We start from the raw sequence: 14456 nt of genomic DNA, 5'->3' as shown, positions 1-14456 counted from the left end.
ACGTCTATGACTTCTTGTCGTAAAGATCGCCGTAGCTTTCCTTGAGCCTCATGAATAAATGCTCATCCGCCGTCATGACCTTGCTTGTAGCATATGGGTTCTCACTTGGCGCACCTTCAGCAGGCACAAAGTTCTTCACCCGCTCGCTAGGGACTGGCTCAAGAGGGACTGTACCGACAGGATGACAGAAATAAGCGATCGAATATCTTGGCCCCTCATTCGTCTCTCCTTGTACCCTGACGCTTCCTTCTGTCGGAAACACAACCCTGTGGAGAGTGCTGCGGAACAGTCCGTTGGTCCAGTACGACAGTAGATCACCGATATTGATGAGAATAGGTGGACTGGGGTCATCCTCAGTACCGGCTGGACACACAGGGACGGGCGCCCACACGTTGTCTTTTGTGAGAACTTCCAAGCCTGCCTGGCCCTTTAGACGAAATAGAAGGGTGATAGAGCCATAGTCGCTGTGAGAGCCAGCACGCACGTCTTCTTCAGTATGAGCGGTAGATTCGGGGGGTGGATAACGTAAGAAGCGGAGGATAGAGCTCGAGGCTCCCTTATCCGTGTTATGTGCCGAGGAGAAGAAGTCGCCAACCTAGTTAGTTATATGATGAGCCTACTGCTTGAAGTTAACAGCAAAGGGTCGACTTACACCAAGACCCAGGCCAAGCAGGTAGAGGAGCTTCTGACAAAGATCATGACATGAGTCGGCAAAGGCACTTATTTGTGGTTCGTCGGGAACCAGGTCAGACGGGAGGGGCTGCTGGGCTTTCCCATCTGTGAATTCACCAAAGTTGAAGGCCCTGTCATAGGTATGTTAGTGCGAGTTGCTGCCTATGAATTGTTGGTAGCTTACTCTTTGAAATCTCCAATCTAGTGGACAGTGTCAGCGTCATGTTGTTATTGTTGCTTCTCATTTAGATTTACCTTTTGGTTTTTGGGATCCAGGGTTTCAGAATGCATACCCGACCAGCCACGATTGTTAGTCTGAATTGTGCATCTCTGCTTCTCGTCCACGGAACACTCAAACGTTTTCCTGACCTGTTGTGTAACGGTCAGCATTCATGTGCTTGTTTGCGTTTGAGTTACGTGTTGTGTTCACGCACGAGATCAAACGCCCCATCGACATCCTTGGCCTGAATGTCATGGCCTAGGTTGCGGATGTAAATGAAGCCATGTTCCTCGGCAGCGTCGACGAGTCGCCTGGCAATTTCCTCTTGGTCGGCATCGGGGGCTGAAATGTCGATGAGAGGAATGTTTGCCGTTCTTTGGTCAATACCAAGAGGTCTCTTGAAGTGGCCGAGTTTATCCTTCATGGGAAAGTTCATGGTTGCTTGCGTTTGGTTTGGTTAATAAAGCCGCAGGATGTAGAATAAGGTGCTGAGCAGGAACCTTGATGTAAGTATGCAACCGTTTTGGGGCTAGCTCGGATTTCCAGACTAGAGATAGAAAACGGCAACAAACGTTGATTTGAAAGTGTCAACTGGCAAACGATTCAAACAAGGGTTGATCGTTTGATCGTTTGTTATCTTGCACATATCGTCATCACCCCGCCATCCGTAACCCAAAATTACATTACAGACTCAGTGTAAGTACTACGATACAGTGCGGGGCTCTCAAGTTCAACATGATGCACAAGTCTCAAGACACCAACGTGACCAAGGGACATGATATAATATTGCGATGGATACATAGATAGAGCATTTCCATGGTTTCCAGCTTGGTATCTTGTGAATCCAATGGCATTAAGTTATTCACAGAGGTTCAAGATGGCATCTATTTGATATTAGCTTGGTAGCACCGCCACATCGTGAGTAACACCAGCCACACCCACTCACGAGGGCTCTTCTTAGCTGGCATGGATGGGTTAGGTTGGGGGGGCGGTAGGATGTGCCGTCCCGCCCGTAGGCAAACTCTAGGTGCAGGCAGGTGCCACACACAGGCAAGGTTGTACCTACCTCTCCTCTAGCCTTGGTGCGTCCCTGCTGTAACTCGTCAAGCGTTTGGTCCTGTCACATCTTCCAACCGGCTGTTTACCTCTTGAAGCTGAAGATCCATACTTGCCAACCTCACACGACAGCTTTTTGAGAAAAGGTTTTCCTTTTTTTTTTTCTCCCGTCTCTCGCTATCTCCCTCCTCACGATTCCCTCCAACGACCCGCTCGATTAGTTCCCCTCTATCCAGCTGCGCCAGTTCCCCCTAGCAGTGGACAGCTACAGCACAGCACCTTACCTGGCGGAACTCCTTTCAACCCCGCCATACCTATTCCAACAACACCTTCTCTCACCTTGCCGCCAACACGTGCGATTTCGAATCCCACCCTTCGAACGACCGACCCTCTCTGCCTCCAAGACCTCCGGCCTCCAAATACCGACACCGAGAACATATAGTAAAAGGCGCTTGAGTTGCAGCGAGTGTTTCGAGATGCCATGTGAGTCTTGACCCGCGCGCGTGGGGACAAAGTTCGTCCAAACCCAATTGGATTCCATGTTTGGCGTTCAAATTTAGGTTGCAAGCTCGCAACGGTCGTGCTGGTCGTCGAGAAGAACTTTGGCGCTGCTGAGTTAGCTTATATCAGCTTGTCTGATCCTGTAGTAGCTAGCAGGGCATGGAGAGCTCAATTGCAGCTCAGGTTCTGTGGGTAGAGCGCTCCAGAATCAGCTCAACCTGATGATGATGATCATACCACAGCCGACTACCTTTGCGACGACCATGTCCCCATGCAGCGCCTGCGTACGAAAAGCCAGTTCTGTAGCATGCGCTAACTCTTTAAATAGTCCTTACTGAGGATTCCTGGATCAACGACCAGGCTTCGTACGTACTTTTGCGACTCGCTCTCCTGCAAGCAAGCGCTAATTGAACATCACACAGCACGCATGATATCTCTCTGCTCGAAGGATGCGCCATCGCTGTCGACGCAACTTATTATCTATGCCAGCTTCTCGAAACGTCTCCTGCTCACGAACCCCTGTTGTCAGCTCTGGGTGGTCTCACTGGAGTCGAGGCACACATAAACCAGAACCTTGATCTTTGGGCAAAGAATAAGATTGTTCCTTTCTTCGTTTTTGACGGCCAGCCCGTGACCGGGCAGGATGACATCACCTTGGATCGTGGCCTCAAGGCCAACAAGAAGACGGATGAGGCATGGAACCTGTACTCTCAGGGGGCCGCTGAAGAGGCGGTGTCAACCTTCGGTACTAGTCCAGGTGAGTGAACATCAGTTTTCGGTTGGGATGTTGACCTAAAGCGAGTGTATCACAGGAGCCTTTCGCATTCAGAATCTCTACCCCCTACTCCAAAACGTTCTGAAGAGTCGTGATCTTCACTTTCTGGTAGCGCCTTACACTGCATGCGCCCAGGTATGCTACCAAGACTGCTTTCCTCTAGCGCCCCAAGTCTAACAGAAATAGCTTGCTTATTTTGAAATGACCGACTCGGACCAGTGTTCAGGTGTGATGGGCTCTCAGGAGCTTCTCTTGTACCCTGTCAAGGACTCCGTTCTCCGTACTTTCGACTGGGAAGCCAAGACCGTTACTGCCATTTCCAAGAAGAAGGTGATGCGTAGCCTGACACCTACTGCAAGCGAGCCTAGATTCATCGATTCTTTCTTGATGGCCGGCACATCTTTCCTTTCTCCTTTCCCTGGTCTGCTGGAAAGCTCAATCTATTCGGACTACAACATCTCAACTGCTGCCAATCTGCTGAGGACTGCGGAAAACAGTGTCGCAACTGCTTGCGCTAGCTTCAACGACATATTGCAGAACAAGGACGTTGACTGGCTCGACAAGTACCGCAAAGCGAGGATGGTTGTCCACCACTTCGTTTACATCGCCGAGAGTGGTGAGATCCGCGTCAACGACTATGAGCACTTGACTAGCGACAACCACGAGTATCTCGGTCTTCAGCTTCCGGCTGAGATTTTCCACTACCTCAATACCGGCTTGATTGGACCTCGCCTGCTGGGAAACATCACCCACGGACAAGTTCTTATCCAGCCTACGTTGGATGGAGTTGCGTCAGACGAGTACAAAAAGCTGATCACTGACAGAATAGTCCCCATTAAGGAACAGGCTCTCTCTCTGCTGATCCCCAGACTTCACCGTGGTATCCAGCACAAGAACATCAAAGTGCGGGTTTGGTTTGACCCCAAATATTCATACACCGTCAACCACCGTTCTATCAACCCTCCACCATCACAGATGGTTGCCAGTTGGGATGTCAAGGACGATGATGTTCGAGCATTTTTCCCTGAAGATTTTGCGAGCCCTGTTTCGTTGGAAGTCTTGTCGCTTGTTAACACCGAATTTGTTGACAAGACATTCCCAAAAGAGAGGCCCATCAAGGGAATCGACAGCACAAATATGGTAACCTCAGTTGCTATTTGGCGTTTCCTTCACTTGAGGGGATACGCTGATGACAAACACAAACTAACAAAGTGGGGCAATGCATTGGCAGCTACCCTCATTACCCTCCAAGATGTCAAGGAGAGCAACCCTGAGGTTACCGGTCTGTCAGAGGCGGCCCTCGTCGCGTTTGAACTCATCCGAAATGGGCTTTTGACAGGAAAGCACGCCGAGGGCCAGCCTGGTCTGCCCCGAAAAGGCTCTTACGAGGAGAAGGCAACCCTTGTGCTGATCAGCGAGTGTGCGTCCCTGCTGAAGCTTCGACACCAAGTATACGGCTACACCGGCCCTCTCAACAAAAGCCTTCTGAGCTTCTGGTCGTTGGCTTCAGCCGTGAGAGAAGCTGACCGGGATTTGATTGAGGCTATTGTGGCTTCGATGTTCTTGTATGGACAGTCCAAGCGCGAAAGGGATGACCAGCTGGAGATCAGCCGACGGTAAGGATCCCCATTCATCTCTCGCCCTACGATACTAACATGTGATAGCCTACCTTTCCAACAGGAGCCTGACATTGGTCTCGGCATTGCTGTGAGGACCTTCTTCGACGACGACGAAGCAGGCGGGGACAAGGAGGGTCGACTGCACCGACTGGAAGAGTTCCCTAAGACGTTCGTTCCATACGCCGAGTCGCTGACTGACGACTTCCGAGTTGCGCGAGACTTTGTCGACGCACTCGCCAAGGGCGTGGAAGCGCTGGGCGCGGAGCAAATGAAGGCAGAGGACAAGGAAGTCTGGACCAGAGCCCAGGCGTACTTCGCGGCGCGACCTTTCTAGAGCATGATTGAACTTGAGGCAGATCTATGGCAGATGTTACATTATAGTGGTCTCCAAGCGTGACACCTTTGGGACACACCGTCTTGCAGACTTATCGGCGGCGTTGGCGCGGGCGGCATAAAAGTCAGGGACATAAAAGTTATTACATTAGCAGAGGTGTCAAACGAGTTTCCAGCAGGACTTGTGGGGATGATGAGACGATGTCAGGGGGCACTGGAGTGCATAACAATATGCTTTTCCACAGGAGGTGGCTTCGAATGTCGTTTGACGAAGCAATTCAGATTTACAAATAGATATAGCCAGGCCGCAAACTCGGCATGTGTACTATATCAGAGATAGGAATATTACATGCGTAGCTTGTATCAACTGAAGTTGCTTGACGCAGCCACACAAATTTGCACAGTTGGGATAGTGAGTTACTAGTAATAATATTGGCTTGAGCAGAGTAGCTACTCAGTCTAGGTATTAAGTAATATTACAGCACCACCATTAATCATCATAGCTTGATATCCCCTTATGAGACGGTCATCACCATAGGCCCAGCCACAGTAATATCATCAGACAAAACACCCGCCAAAGGACCGGCACTGGTCAAGGTAACATAGACAACACCTGCAATGCCCTGGGGAACCTCACAGCCCTCTCCTTCAGTGAAGGGTGTGAACTTGGTTCCACCGGGAGACAGACCTCCGGCTGTGAAGCCGCAGTGGGTAGCACCCGCTGAAGCCGTGGAAGCAAGCTTGACCTTGGATCCGATGGTTGCGGCTTCAGCTGTCTGGCCTGCAGCCATGTCCAGAGCTGGGAATGCTTCGACCAGAAGGTTGGATCCCTCGGGACACTCAGTGATGAATGGCGCAGCGAGAGAGAAGACGGCGCGAGGGCCAAGGGGAGTATCGAGAGGTTGAGGGACAGCAATGGCCTTGGAGAAGACTCGGATAGCAGTCTGGTGTCGTGCCTCGACAGTGAGAATGGATCCAGCAACGCCGAGGATGGCAGGGGAGGTTAGAAGCGGTGCTGCGCCGAGGTAGGCTGATACACCAACGCTCTCGAGGATAGCAGCAGTGGCGACCATGGCAGCTGGATCGGCGGTTGCGCCCTTGAAGTCGTACTTGCACTCTTGGACAGGGGCGAAGCCTGCAGCTGTGAGAGCGGACTGAAGAAGGACGACGTGGGCAGCCTCGGTCTTGCCAATGGCCTTGACGTCGTCGAGGGTCTGGCCTTCAAGGCCAATGGGAGCGAATTCTGCGTCGGAGATGGTGAGGAAAGATTCACGGTAGAAAGCGCTTTCGAGATGTTCCAGTGTCAAGGCACTAGATATGAGCGTTAGTTTTTGTTTGTTTACATCAAGAGATATGAGACCAAAATGACTTACAATTGCAAGATACTGGGGTCGTCAAGGCCAGCGGCAGCGGCAGCATCGTTTTGACGCTTGGAGAGCTCATGATATCGTAGTTGTCTCTTGGTGAACATGGGAACAGAGGGCAAGGCCAATGCCGTGCTGGCAAAAAGCCCAAAGAGAATAGACTTGACAGAAGCCATATTGTACTAATAAATAAGAGATAGAAAAGGAAGGTGTCGGACCAGCCAGCAGATAATAAGTATTAAAAATAAGGTAGTTAGTGAGGAAAGCAACTATCAAAAGCAGACCAGTGCTTATTGAACGAGAGAGAAGAAACGAAAGGACAAAACTTTCTTGTCTTGTTTAAGTGTAAGTAAGTCGTCGAGTCAAGTCAGAACAAAACATTTTCGGGAAGAAGATGGACAACCTTATATCTACTCGCACAACACCAGGATTATCATCTCAACTTTAACATCGCCCTTGCGACATGGACCAACGGGTTTAGCAGCATCCGTGGCTAAGGCAGGCCAGGGGTGCTCAGCACGCCTCACTACTGGTGCCAAGAGAGGACCATGTACAGGAATGCTAGATAGCCGTGTTTAACGTCTTTCCCCTTCAAACGTTTCCGCTTACTGCCTTTGGCGCTCTGTAGTATCCGAGCTGCCAGGGTTCCCCATCTGTAGATCCTGAGACGCCAAAAACTGGAACTGTGAAACCGTTCCGAGAGATTGCATATCTGGCGTTGGATTGGACGCCTTAGCAGTAACTCTATAGTCCACAAGGTGAAACAACGTACCGAGGACCCTTCTGCTATGATATTCTATCAAGGTTATGCTCGGTCCGGTCAGTGACCGAAACACAACTGATACATGCCAACCCCTGTGGATAATGTTTGCTGGCTTAAGCTATAGATACGCGATGGTGAATTCGTTTCCTCAGGAACAAGTCAACCTGAAGGCTGCACAAGGCTTAGCTATAATATTGGGCCAATGACCAGACCAAATCAGGGCAATTGGCATGGAAGTTTACATGCAAGATGGGGGAATTGGATCCTCTGGGGAAATTGCAAATTGGGCATGATCAATAATGCACCGCACACCCATATAGTAGAACAGTTCTTGGCATCTTGGCACAACATAAACAACCCCCCAAAAAGAACTTAGACGCACACATACTCAACAAGGGCAACAAAACACATCGTGTACTGGTTGAGCAAAGATGAAATTACCTCCACTATGTCCCTTGTTCACACCATACCACCAGCTAAAAGTCCAACTCCTTCTGACAGTCTCCGTGAATCCCCAGCAATGCTTACCACCCTATGCTTATAACTTTATCCTCCACTAATAAGCAAACCATGCTTCAAACTTCCTTCTACATTGTCACCATTACAGTCGCCAGCTAACTTTTATGCTCATTTTACAGAGCGTAGGGGTTTAGGGATCGAATTGTGAGGCAACTGAATTATTGGTTAGCACACTTCTCCATGTCATGGTTATGGGGAAATACTTACGGTGGGCTCTTGGTAAGATCCGTCTTCAGAATGACCGGCACTCTCGTCATCTCTGTCACATCCTGGATGTAATCACCTCCCTCTTCACGGAGCGAGAACAGGTTAAGGTACTTCTCCTTGTTTGAGAGGCGAGTCTCAACAGCCTCTGCCACGGGTACCTTGGAGTCAGAGCGGGTGCGGTGCAGGTTACCAGCAGTGGAAGTGGATCGAGTTGGGGAACCAGGAACGCTCTGTGTTGGGCGTTCAGCCAGTGAAGCTCCGGCCATAGCCTCGGTGACATCCGATGTGTTGTCATCGTCGTCGTCGAACAGGGCATCAACATCATCAGTAGAGATGGTACCTGTGTCGGTTTGCTTACGGGTAGCCTCCTCGCGCTCCTTTCGGGCACGTTCAGCCTCCTCAGCCTGTCGCTGAGCAGCAATAGCGTTCGAGTGTCGAATGGATGCCGCAGCCTTGGGTCGCTCATCCTCGGGCACGAACGCAGAGCTGGGGACACCCTTTTCCCAGTAAAGCTCGAGGACGCGCTTCTCCTTGCGGAACTCGGCCTTCTTCAAGGGCAGCTGATCGCAGTGAACTCGCTTCTCGAAGCCCCACTCAGGAATGAGGACATCAAAGGCTGATTCGTAAACGCACAGGACAATACCCTCAGCGATGAGATCACCGTTGGCTTCCTGTCGCTTTTTGTCCATTGTTCGGCAAGACTCGATGTGAACACTCTGCTCCTGAGCATTTTGAGCGGAGTCCTTCTTGGTGTTGCAGGACTCGGCAGTCTTGACAAGATTCTCCAGATCATCAGTGAACTCAATCTTGCCCTCGGAGAGAACAGCCTCCAATTGGCGATGCACAATTATGTCGGCGTATCGGCGAGTGGGGTTGGTGAAGTGGGTGTAGACGGGCAGGTTGAGAGCATAGTGAGGCCACAATTGCTTGTTGGTCTTTCCTGAGACGAAGTACTTCGCCCTCTGCATAGACTTAACGACAAGTGTCTCCATGCCCTTGCGCAGATCGGGGTCATCGACCTTGAAAAGACTGTTTTGAAGAGCACCACTGCCAGATGAGTCGATGTCATAGCCCAGAGCTGTCATGCGCTCCACAAAGGTTTGGAGTCGACGAGGGTTGGGAGCAGAATGGCGTCGCAGGAAAGCCTTCTCGGGAAGTCCCTCAACAAGGCGCTGTGCGACATGAGCATTGGCCTTGTGAAGCAACTCTTCAACAAGCTCGAGAGCCTGAGTTGAGTCAAAGAGGTTATCTTGGACAGGGTCGTTTTCGTCGTCGAGCTGTTGGAACAACCTAAGAGGGGCAATTGGCTCGCCGCCTGCGCCCAGACGAGCTTCCCGGAACTTCTGTGAAACAGCGTTGAGGATTTGAATAGTGTTGACGGGAACAGCTTGGTTCTTGTACTCAGAAGGGTTGTTAAGAGCATCATTGATGTCATCAAGAGAGACCTTGCCGGCACTCTTGACAATTGAACGGCCAACCCATGCGTCACCTTCGGAGACAGATCCGGTGAGGGGGTTCACGTTGAAAACAACAGAAACAGCTAGACGATCCTGGTCAGGGGTCAGAGAGCAGATTTCGGTGGACAGCTTGGGAGGCAGCAAAGCGCAGAAGCGGTTCTTGAGCTGAACGGATGTGCCTCTCTTCTTCGCCTCACGATCCACAAGGGAGTTGGGCTTGACAAAGTGAGCAATGTCAGGAACATGGACACCAATCTCAATCTTGCCATCAGGGCGGGACTTGGCGTGGACTGCATTGCCAAGCTCGGCGCCCCCGTTGAAGTCAATTGTGAAAGCCTTCTCTTCACGGTAGTCGCGGCGCTCGGCTACAGCAGCCTCGTCCTCCTTCTCGAGAGACCAATCTTGGAGACCGACGCTGCGGAGAACAGCATCAGAGAACTCATCTGAAGCAAAGTTGTTATCGCGAAGGAGAGCATCAGTCTCAACCTTGAGATCACCCATGCGTCCAAGCTGTTCGACGAGAGTTCCGAAGGGGTGGAGCGAAGTAATGGGCCAGCGCTTTATGCAGGCCACAAAAATTCGATCCGCATAGTCTTGGTGCTTCTCGACGAAATCGCGGGGAGCCTGCTCAGTGGGGATGGCGATAAGAGGGACACGCTTGTCTGTAGGCTTGAACCAAACAATCTTTGGCTTTTCCTGCTGACGAGGCTCAGGGTGACGGGAGTTGTTACCCTCGCGAGCGGCCCTCTCAGCCTCCTGCTTCTCCTTGGTGGCTTGACTGCTGGGGCGGAGCAGACCAAGAGTTCCAGAGAACATTTGACCAGCAACTCGCTCCACAACTGCAACGACATGACCAGCGTACAGAGGCTTCTGCTCGTCGTTAATCTCCTCCTCCTCGACAAGGAGAAGGCTCTGACCCTCGACTTCGACATCGTCGTTCTTCTTTTGTGTGGGTCGCTGACGCAGACTGCCACGGCGGCGAATACCGCCCTCAGGGGGGTTTCCGTCATTGTTGTTACTAGAGTTCTGGTTACCCTGATTGGTGGATCCGGATCGAGTATCGGTAATGTCCTTGCGCTTCTTCTTTTCTTCTTTCTCGCGCTTCTGGCCCCAGACTTCATCGACGTCTAGGAGCTCAACAGCAACGAGATCACCCTCAAGCGCACGGTTTCGGTCCTTGCTACCGCAAATAAAGATATCGGCGTCAAGGAGGCCATCCTGAGTGGTAACGTAAGCATCGCTACGGTTCTTCTTGTTAACACGGAGGATACCAGAAACGAGTTGACCATCACCCAAGAGAGCAGGAAGAGAGGCCTGGGGAAGATAAGGGGTGAAAAGGGTCTTGCGCTGCTGTTGCTGCTGCTGGCCACCGAGCTGACCAGCGTGCTGTGAGCCCTGAAGGCCCACGAATTGCTGACCGTTCATCTGAGCGGCTTGCAATGCCTGCAACTGGTTCAGTTGCATAGGGTTAAGCTGCTGACCATACATCTGGGGCATCATCATTTGGTTTGGCATCTGCATAACCTGAGGTTGGTTAGGGTTGTACTGGAAGCCTCCAACTCCAGAGACGGACTGGTTCATGGATCCACGAGGTCGGTGACCAGGCTGGAAGCCTTGGTTCTGACCAGCGTTGCCGCCTTGATCTTGAGCTTGGGTGCGCCAGTTTCCTTCGAAGTTGCGGGATCCGGTACGAGCGTGGCCGCTTCCGCGACGCTGGAACTCGTTGCTCTCAGCGTTCAAGCCGCCGCCACGACCGCCTCCACGGCCATTGACAGCCATACTCTGGCTGCGGCCATGACCTCCACGCCCTCCACGAGTCGATCCTTGAGCGACGGGAACATCGAGGGTAGGCTGAGCAGCGGGCTTGTTCTCATCATCGGGGGCGGGAGAGGCAGGGAATGAGAAGCCTGTAGTTGTTCGCTTCTGCTGGGCGAGTTCGGCGGCCTTCTTGGCGTCGGCAAGAGCCAGAGAGTGTCTTCTCTGATGACCTCCGCCAGGGGGCCCACCACGACCGCCTCGGCCTCCAGCGTTCTCTCGGCCTTGGGCTTGGGCCTGGGGGGCCTCAAAGCTTCCGAAGGGAGCGTTTCCAGAAGCACCGGATGAAGGTGCGGGAGGAGGTCCCATACCCATGTTGGGGAGTGCCGACTGATTACGGCGATGTGAAAGTGGCTGGGTAGGGGGGGCAATGTTTTGCTGAGGTACTTGGTTGGGGAATTGGAAAGCAGCTTGCGACATATTGGGCATTGGCTGCAAAGGATTGAACGCACCGCCAGGGCCAAGAGGCTGTCCCGGAGGCATCATCCCCATGCTGACATATTGCTGATGCGTAGCTTGAATCTGCTGCTGCTGTTGCTGCAACAGCTCGATCTGCTGCTGAATGGCAAGCTGCTCCACTGATGGACAAACAATGTTAGCATGCTGGGATTCAAAGCCACGTTTAAAGGGAATTGGGGGTAAGGTGATGCAATGTGTATGTGCGCAGAGCACCAGGTATCAAGTAAATCATCTTATGGTGATGCTGCAAGGGAAGGGGACGAAGGCAAGCTATTATGGATATCATGACTTACTTCCAGGGTTAGCAAACATGCTCATCAGTGGCGTCAGCTCAGAAGGGCTTCGGCGATGGGCAATATGAAGTCTGCGTCCAGTAGGCCCAGGGACGCCGCCAACCTGGGGCTGCTGCTGAGAAGCATGCTGTTGAGACTGCGATTGCTGCTGCTGCTGCTGCTGCTGTTGCTGCGGCTGCTGCGGGGGTTGCTGTTGCTGCTGGTCCATGTTGGGCAGTCAAGAGCGTTTGAATTGTAAATATAGCACGTCGGTGTTCGGCGAGGGGATGGATCAGGACACAGCTAGTTGGATCTGATATCGTGAAGCTTAATGGTAGCCGAATATGGGCGGCAGAATGAAGATGGTGAACCTGTTTAGTGACGAGCAATGGGTGAGGCGAATTGCGATGGCGGAAGGCGATGGCACGGCGGGACAATGTTTGCCCAAAAGGAGGGTAGACGAGCTTGCGCTGAGCCAAGGAGCGTGGTTTAGAAAGGCGGCGATGAAGAGGCAGTTGATGAGACGACGAGAAATGAAGGCCTGGATGAATGGAACAAAATTCCAACTCCCAGCAAGAGGAAGAGAGACGAGGGTAAGTTATGGAGGAGAAGAGGAAGAGGAGGGATGGATGAAGAGGACGGGTGGATAGATAGAGATGCTTTAGCTCCAGGTGGAGTGGGATACGACTACCCAAGACTCAACCTACCTGCATGTACCTGCTGGTCTAAATTTACTTTGGCTCTCTCACAGCAGGTAAGGTGCTCATGTACCTTCCCCGTTTAGGTACTTTCATCTTTTAGATTGCCAAACTTTCCAAACAACAGCTACAGGGTGCAGTAAACGCGCCGCAGCACTTACGTAGCCTTGTTTGACCTGGTAACTGCTGTCTGATTTTTTCTATACCGCTGTGACAGATTGCTGTTCGAGACCTTGGATCTTATGTAGGCTCATGGGGGTTAAACGAACAATTGTGCCATTGGAAGCATCCCATCGCCAGCTTAGCTGCTCTGTGCCCGGGCAGCTGGACCGGGGGATTGACCGGGCTTGAACGCGCCTAAAGATGGGGTTGGCCGCTGGTCTAACGCAGCTCTGGTGGGATCAAAGCCCAGCGTGGTAGAGCCCCCCGAGAGCCCCTAGCACCTGAAGCTCGCACTGACGCCGGCTGACTCCGCTAATAGCGGGGATGCTATCCCCTAAGTGCCATGGACCATGGGAAGGGTGGGATTTATGACCAGACAGCTTGGATGGCTGAAACGTACCTGTTGACTCCTGTCAAGTTCTTGACATCTATCAGATATGTCAAGAATGGAGACTATTACTGACAACTAACGACAGCAGAGCGCCAGACTGATGATCAATCAGTTCGAAAGCATTTACTAGCAACACAATCTACAAGTCCGACTCACAAACAAGGATTAGTACCTAGAATGATGGGAGGTACGGATACCACCACCCACTCTATCTACCAGGACATGATCCATGATTCAAGGAGTCGATCTTTTAGGGTGTGGCGTCGAGGGATGAGAAAGGGCGTCATCTGGAGCAAATACAAAAACTACATAAACAGATAGCATCCATTGATCAGGTTTATTGTAAGACAATGGCGCGCTTGTCGTAGGACTCAACAGCTCATCAGAATACCTGAGCAATTACACATATTCAATAAGGTGACCTACGTAGACGACTGTGGCTGCATTGTTCGTGTAAACATCTGAGCTGTCCAGATACGCAGTATGGAGTGCTACTGACGTTAGCTGTCGTCGTTTCCTCTCCCCCTGGATGACCCCAGCTTCAACCACCCATGATGAGCCCAACCGAATTATTAGACGACACTTTGTTACGTTCCAAAATCTCTGTCTCTCTGTCATACTCATCATTGTCCCATGACTATCAAACAAGGACGAAACTGGCTCCCTCCCTTGAACAAATACACTCGGGCTACTTGAGCGGTAGAGCGGCTGAGGTCCTCGTCTTCCCTTTCGTTTTCACAACCGGTGTCACACTTTCAAGAGAATCCATCCCTGTGGTTGCCCGAAGCAGTGATGCTTAACCGTATCCGCCTGCGCTAGGGGCGAAGAATCCCCTGCTTCGCGCCATGGGATGACTGATGGAGACCATACTACCATACTAATCAAACCTCCAAAAAGTCCAGGCCTCCCTGCGGCTCAAGGGTGAGCTTTGAACAATTGATATTAAAATCAACATGGAAGCGAGCCAGAAACTTTCTGCCAAACGTCATCGAGGGGCATTTTGTCATATTGTCTAGCGAAACGTGGTGGGCTGGAGCTTGCAGAATGATCTCATCAGCATTCCTTTCTTTCTTTTTTTGCTGGAGCTCGTTAATCGCTGACGGTACTTTCAAGCAAGCAAGCTGCTGCCGAATCGTCCTCATTTGGCTGCCGACATGACGAACCTTGCAAGCG

At 51.6% G+C, this 14456-nt stretch overlaps 4 protein-coding genes across 4 annotated transcripts; 1 reads left to right on the top strand and 3 right to left on the bottom strand.

The window, feature by feature from the left end:
• Window positions 1-4: 4 nt before the first annotated feature.
• On the bottom strand, window positions 5-1328 carry FGSG_07012 (uncharacterized protein; the record flags this gene model as incomplete). Its single annotated transcript, XM_011328397.1, has 5 exons — window positions 5-595; window positions 653-803; window positions 857-873; window positions 928-1041; window positions 1107-1328. The coding sequence occupies 5 exons, from the start codon at window positions 1326-1328 to the stop codon at window positions 5-7; spliced, it is 1095 nt and encodes a 364-aa protein (XP_011326699.1).
• A 1096-nt stretch (window positions 1329-2424) lies between these two features.
• On the top strand, window positions 2425-5177 carry FGSG_07011 (uncharacterized protein; the record flags this gene model as incomplete). Its single annotated transcript, XM_011328396.1, has 7 exons — window positions 2425-2431; window positions 2509-2637; window positions 2778-2814; window positions 2872-3206; window positions 3337-3359; window positions 3444-4840; window positions 4889-5177. 7 exons carry the CDS (start codon window positions 2425-2427, stop codon window positions 5175-5177), a joined length of 2217 nt encoding a protein of 738 aa, XP_011326698.1.
• Window positions 5178-5691: 514 nt separating this feature from the next.
• FGSG_07010 (uncharacterized protein) lies at window positions 5692-6716 on the bottom strand (the record flags this gene model as incomplete). The annotated part of the gene is made up of 2 exons (XM_011328395.1): window positions 5692-6487; window positions 6550-6716. The coding sequence occupies 2 exons, from the start codon at window positions 6714-6716 to the stop codon at window positions 5692-5694; spliced, it is 963 nt and encodes a 320-aa protein (XP_011326697.1).
• Window positions 6717-7935: 1219 nt separating this feature from the next.
• FGSG_07009 (uncharacterized protein) lies at window positions 7936-11730 on the bottom strand (the record flags this gene model as incomplete). Its single annotated transcript, XM_011328394.1, has 2 exons — window positions 7936-7975; window positions 8030-11730. The coding sequence occupies 2 exons, from the start codon at window positions 11728-11730 to the stop codon at window positions 7936-7938; spliced, it is 3741 nt and encodes a 1246-aa protein (XP_011326696.1).
• Between the last annotated feature and the right edge of the window lie 2726 nt (window positions 11731-14456).

The sequence above is a fragment of the Fusarium graminearum genome, chromosome 4 (assembly GCF_000240135.3).
Source record: "Fusarium graminearum PH-1 chromosome 4, whole genome shotgun sequence".
NCBI classification, from domain to species: Eukaryota; Fungi; Ascomycota; class Sordariomycetes; order Hypocreales; family Nectriaceae; genus Fusarium; species Fusarium graminearum.
This window is presented reverse-complemented; position numbering and strand designations above follow the sequence as displayed.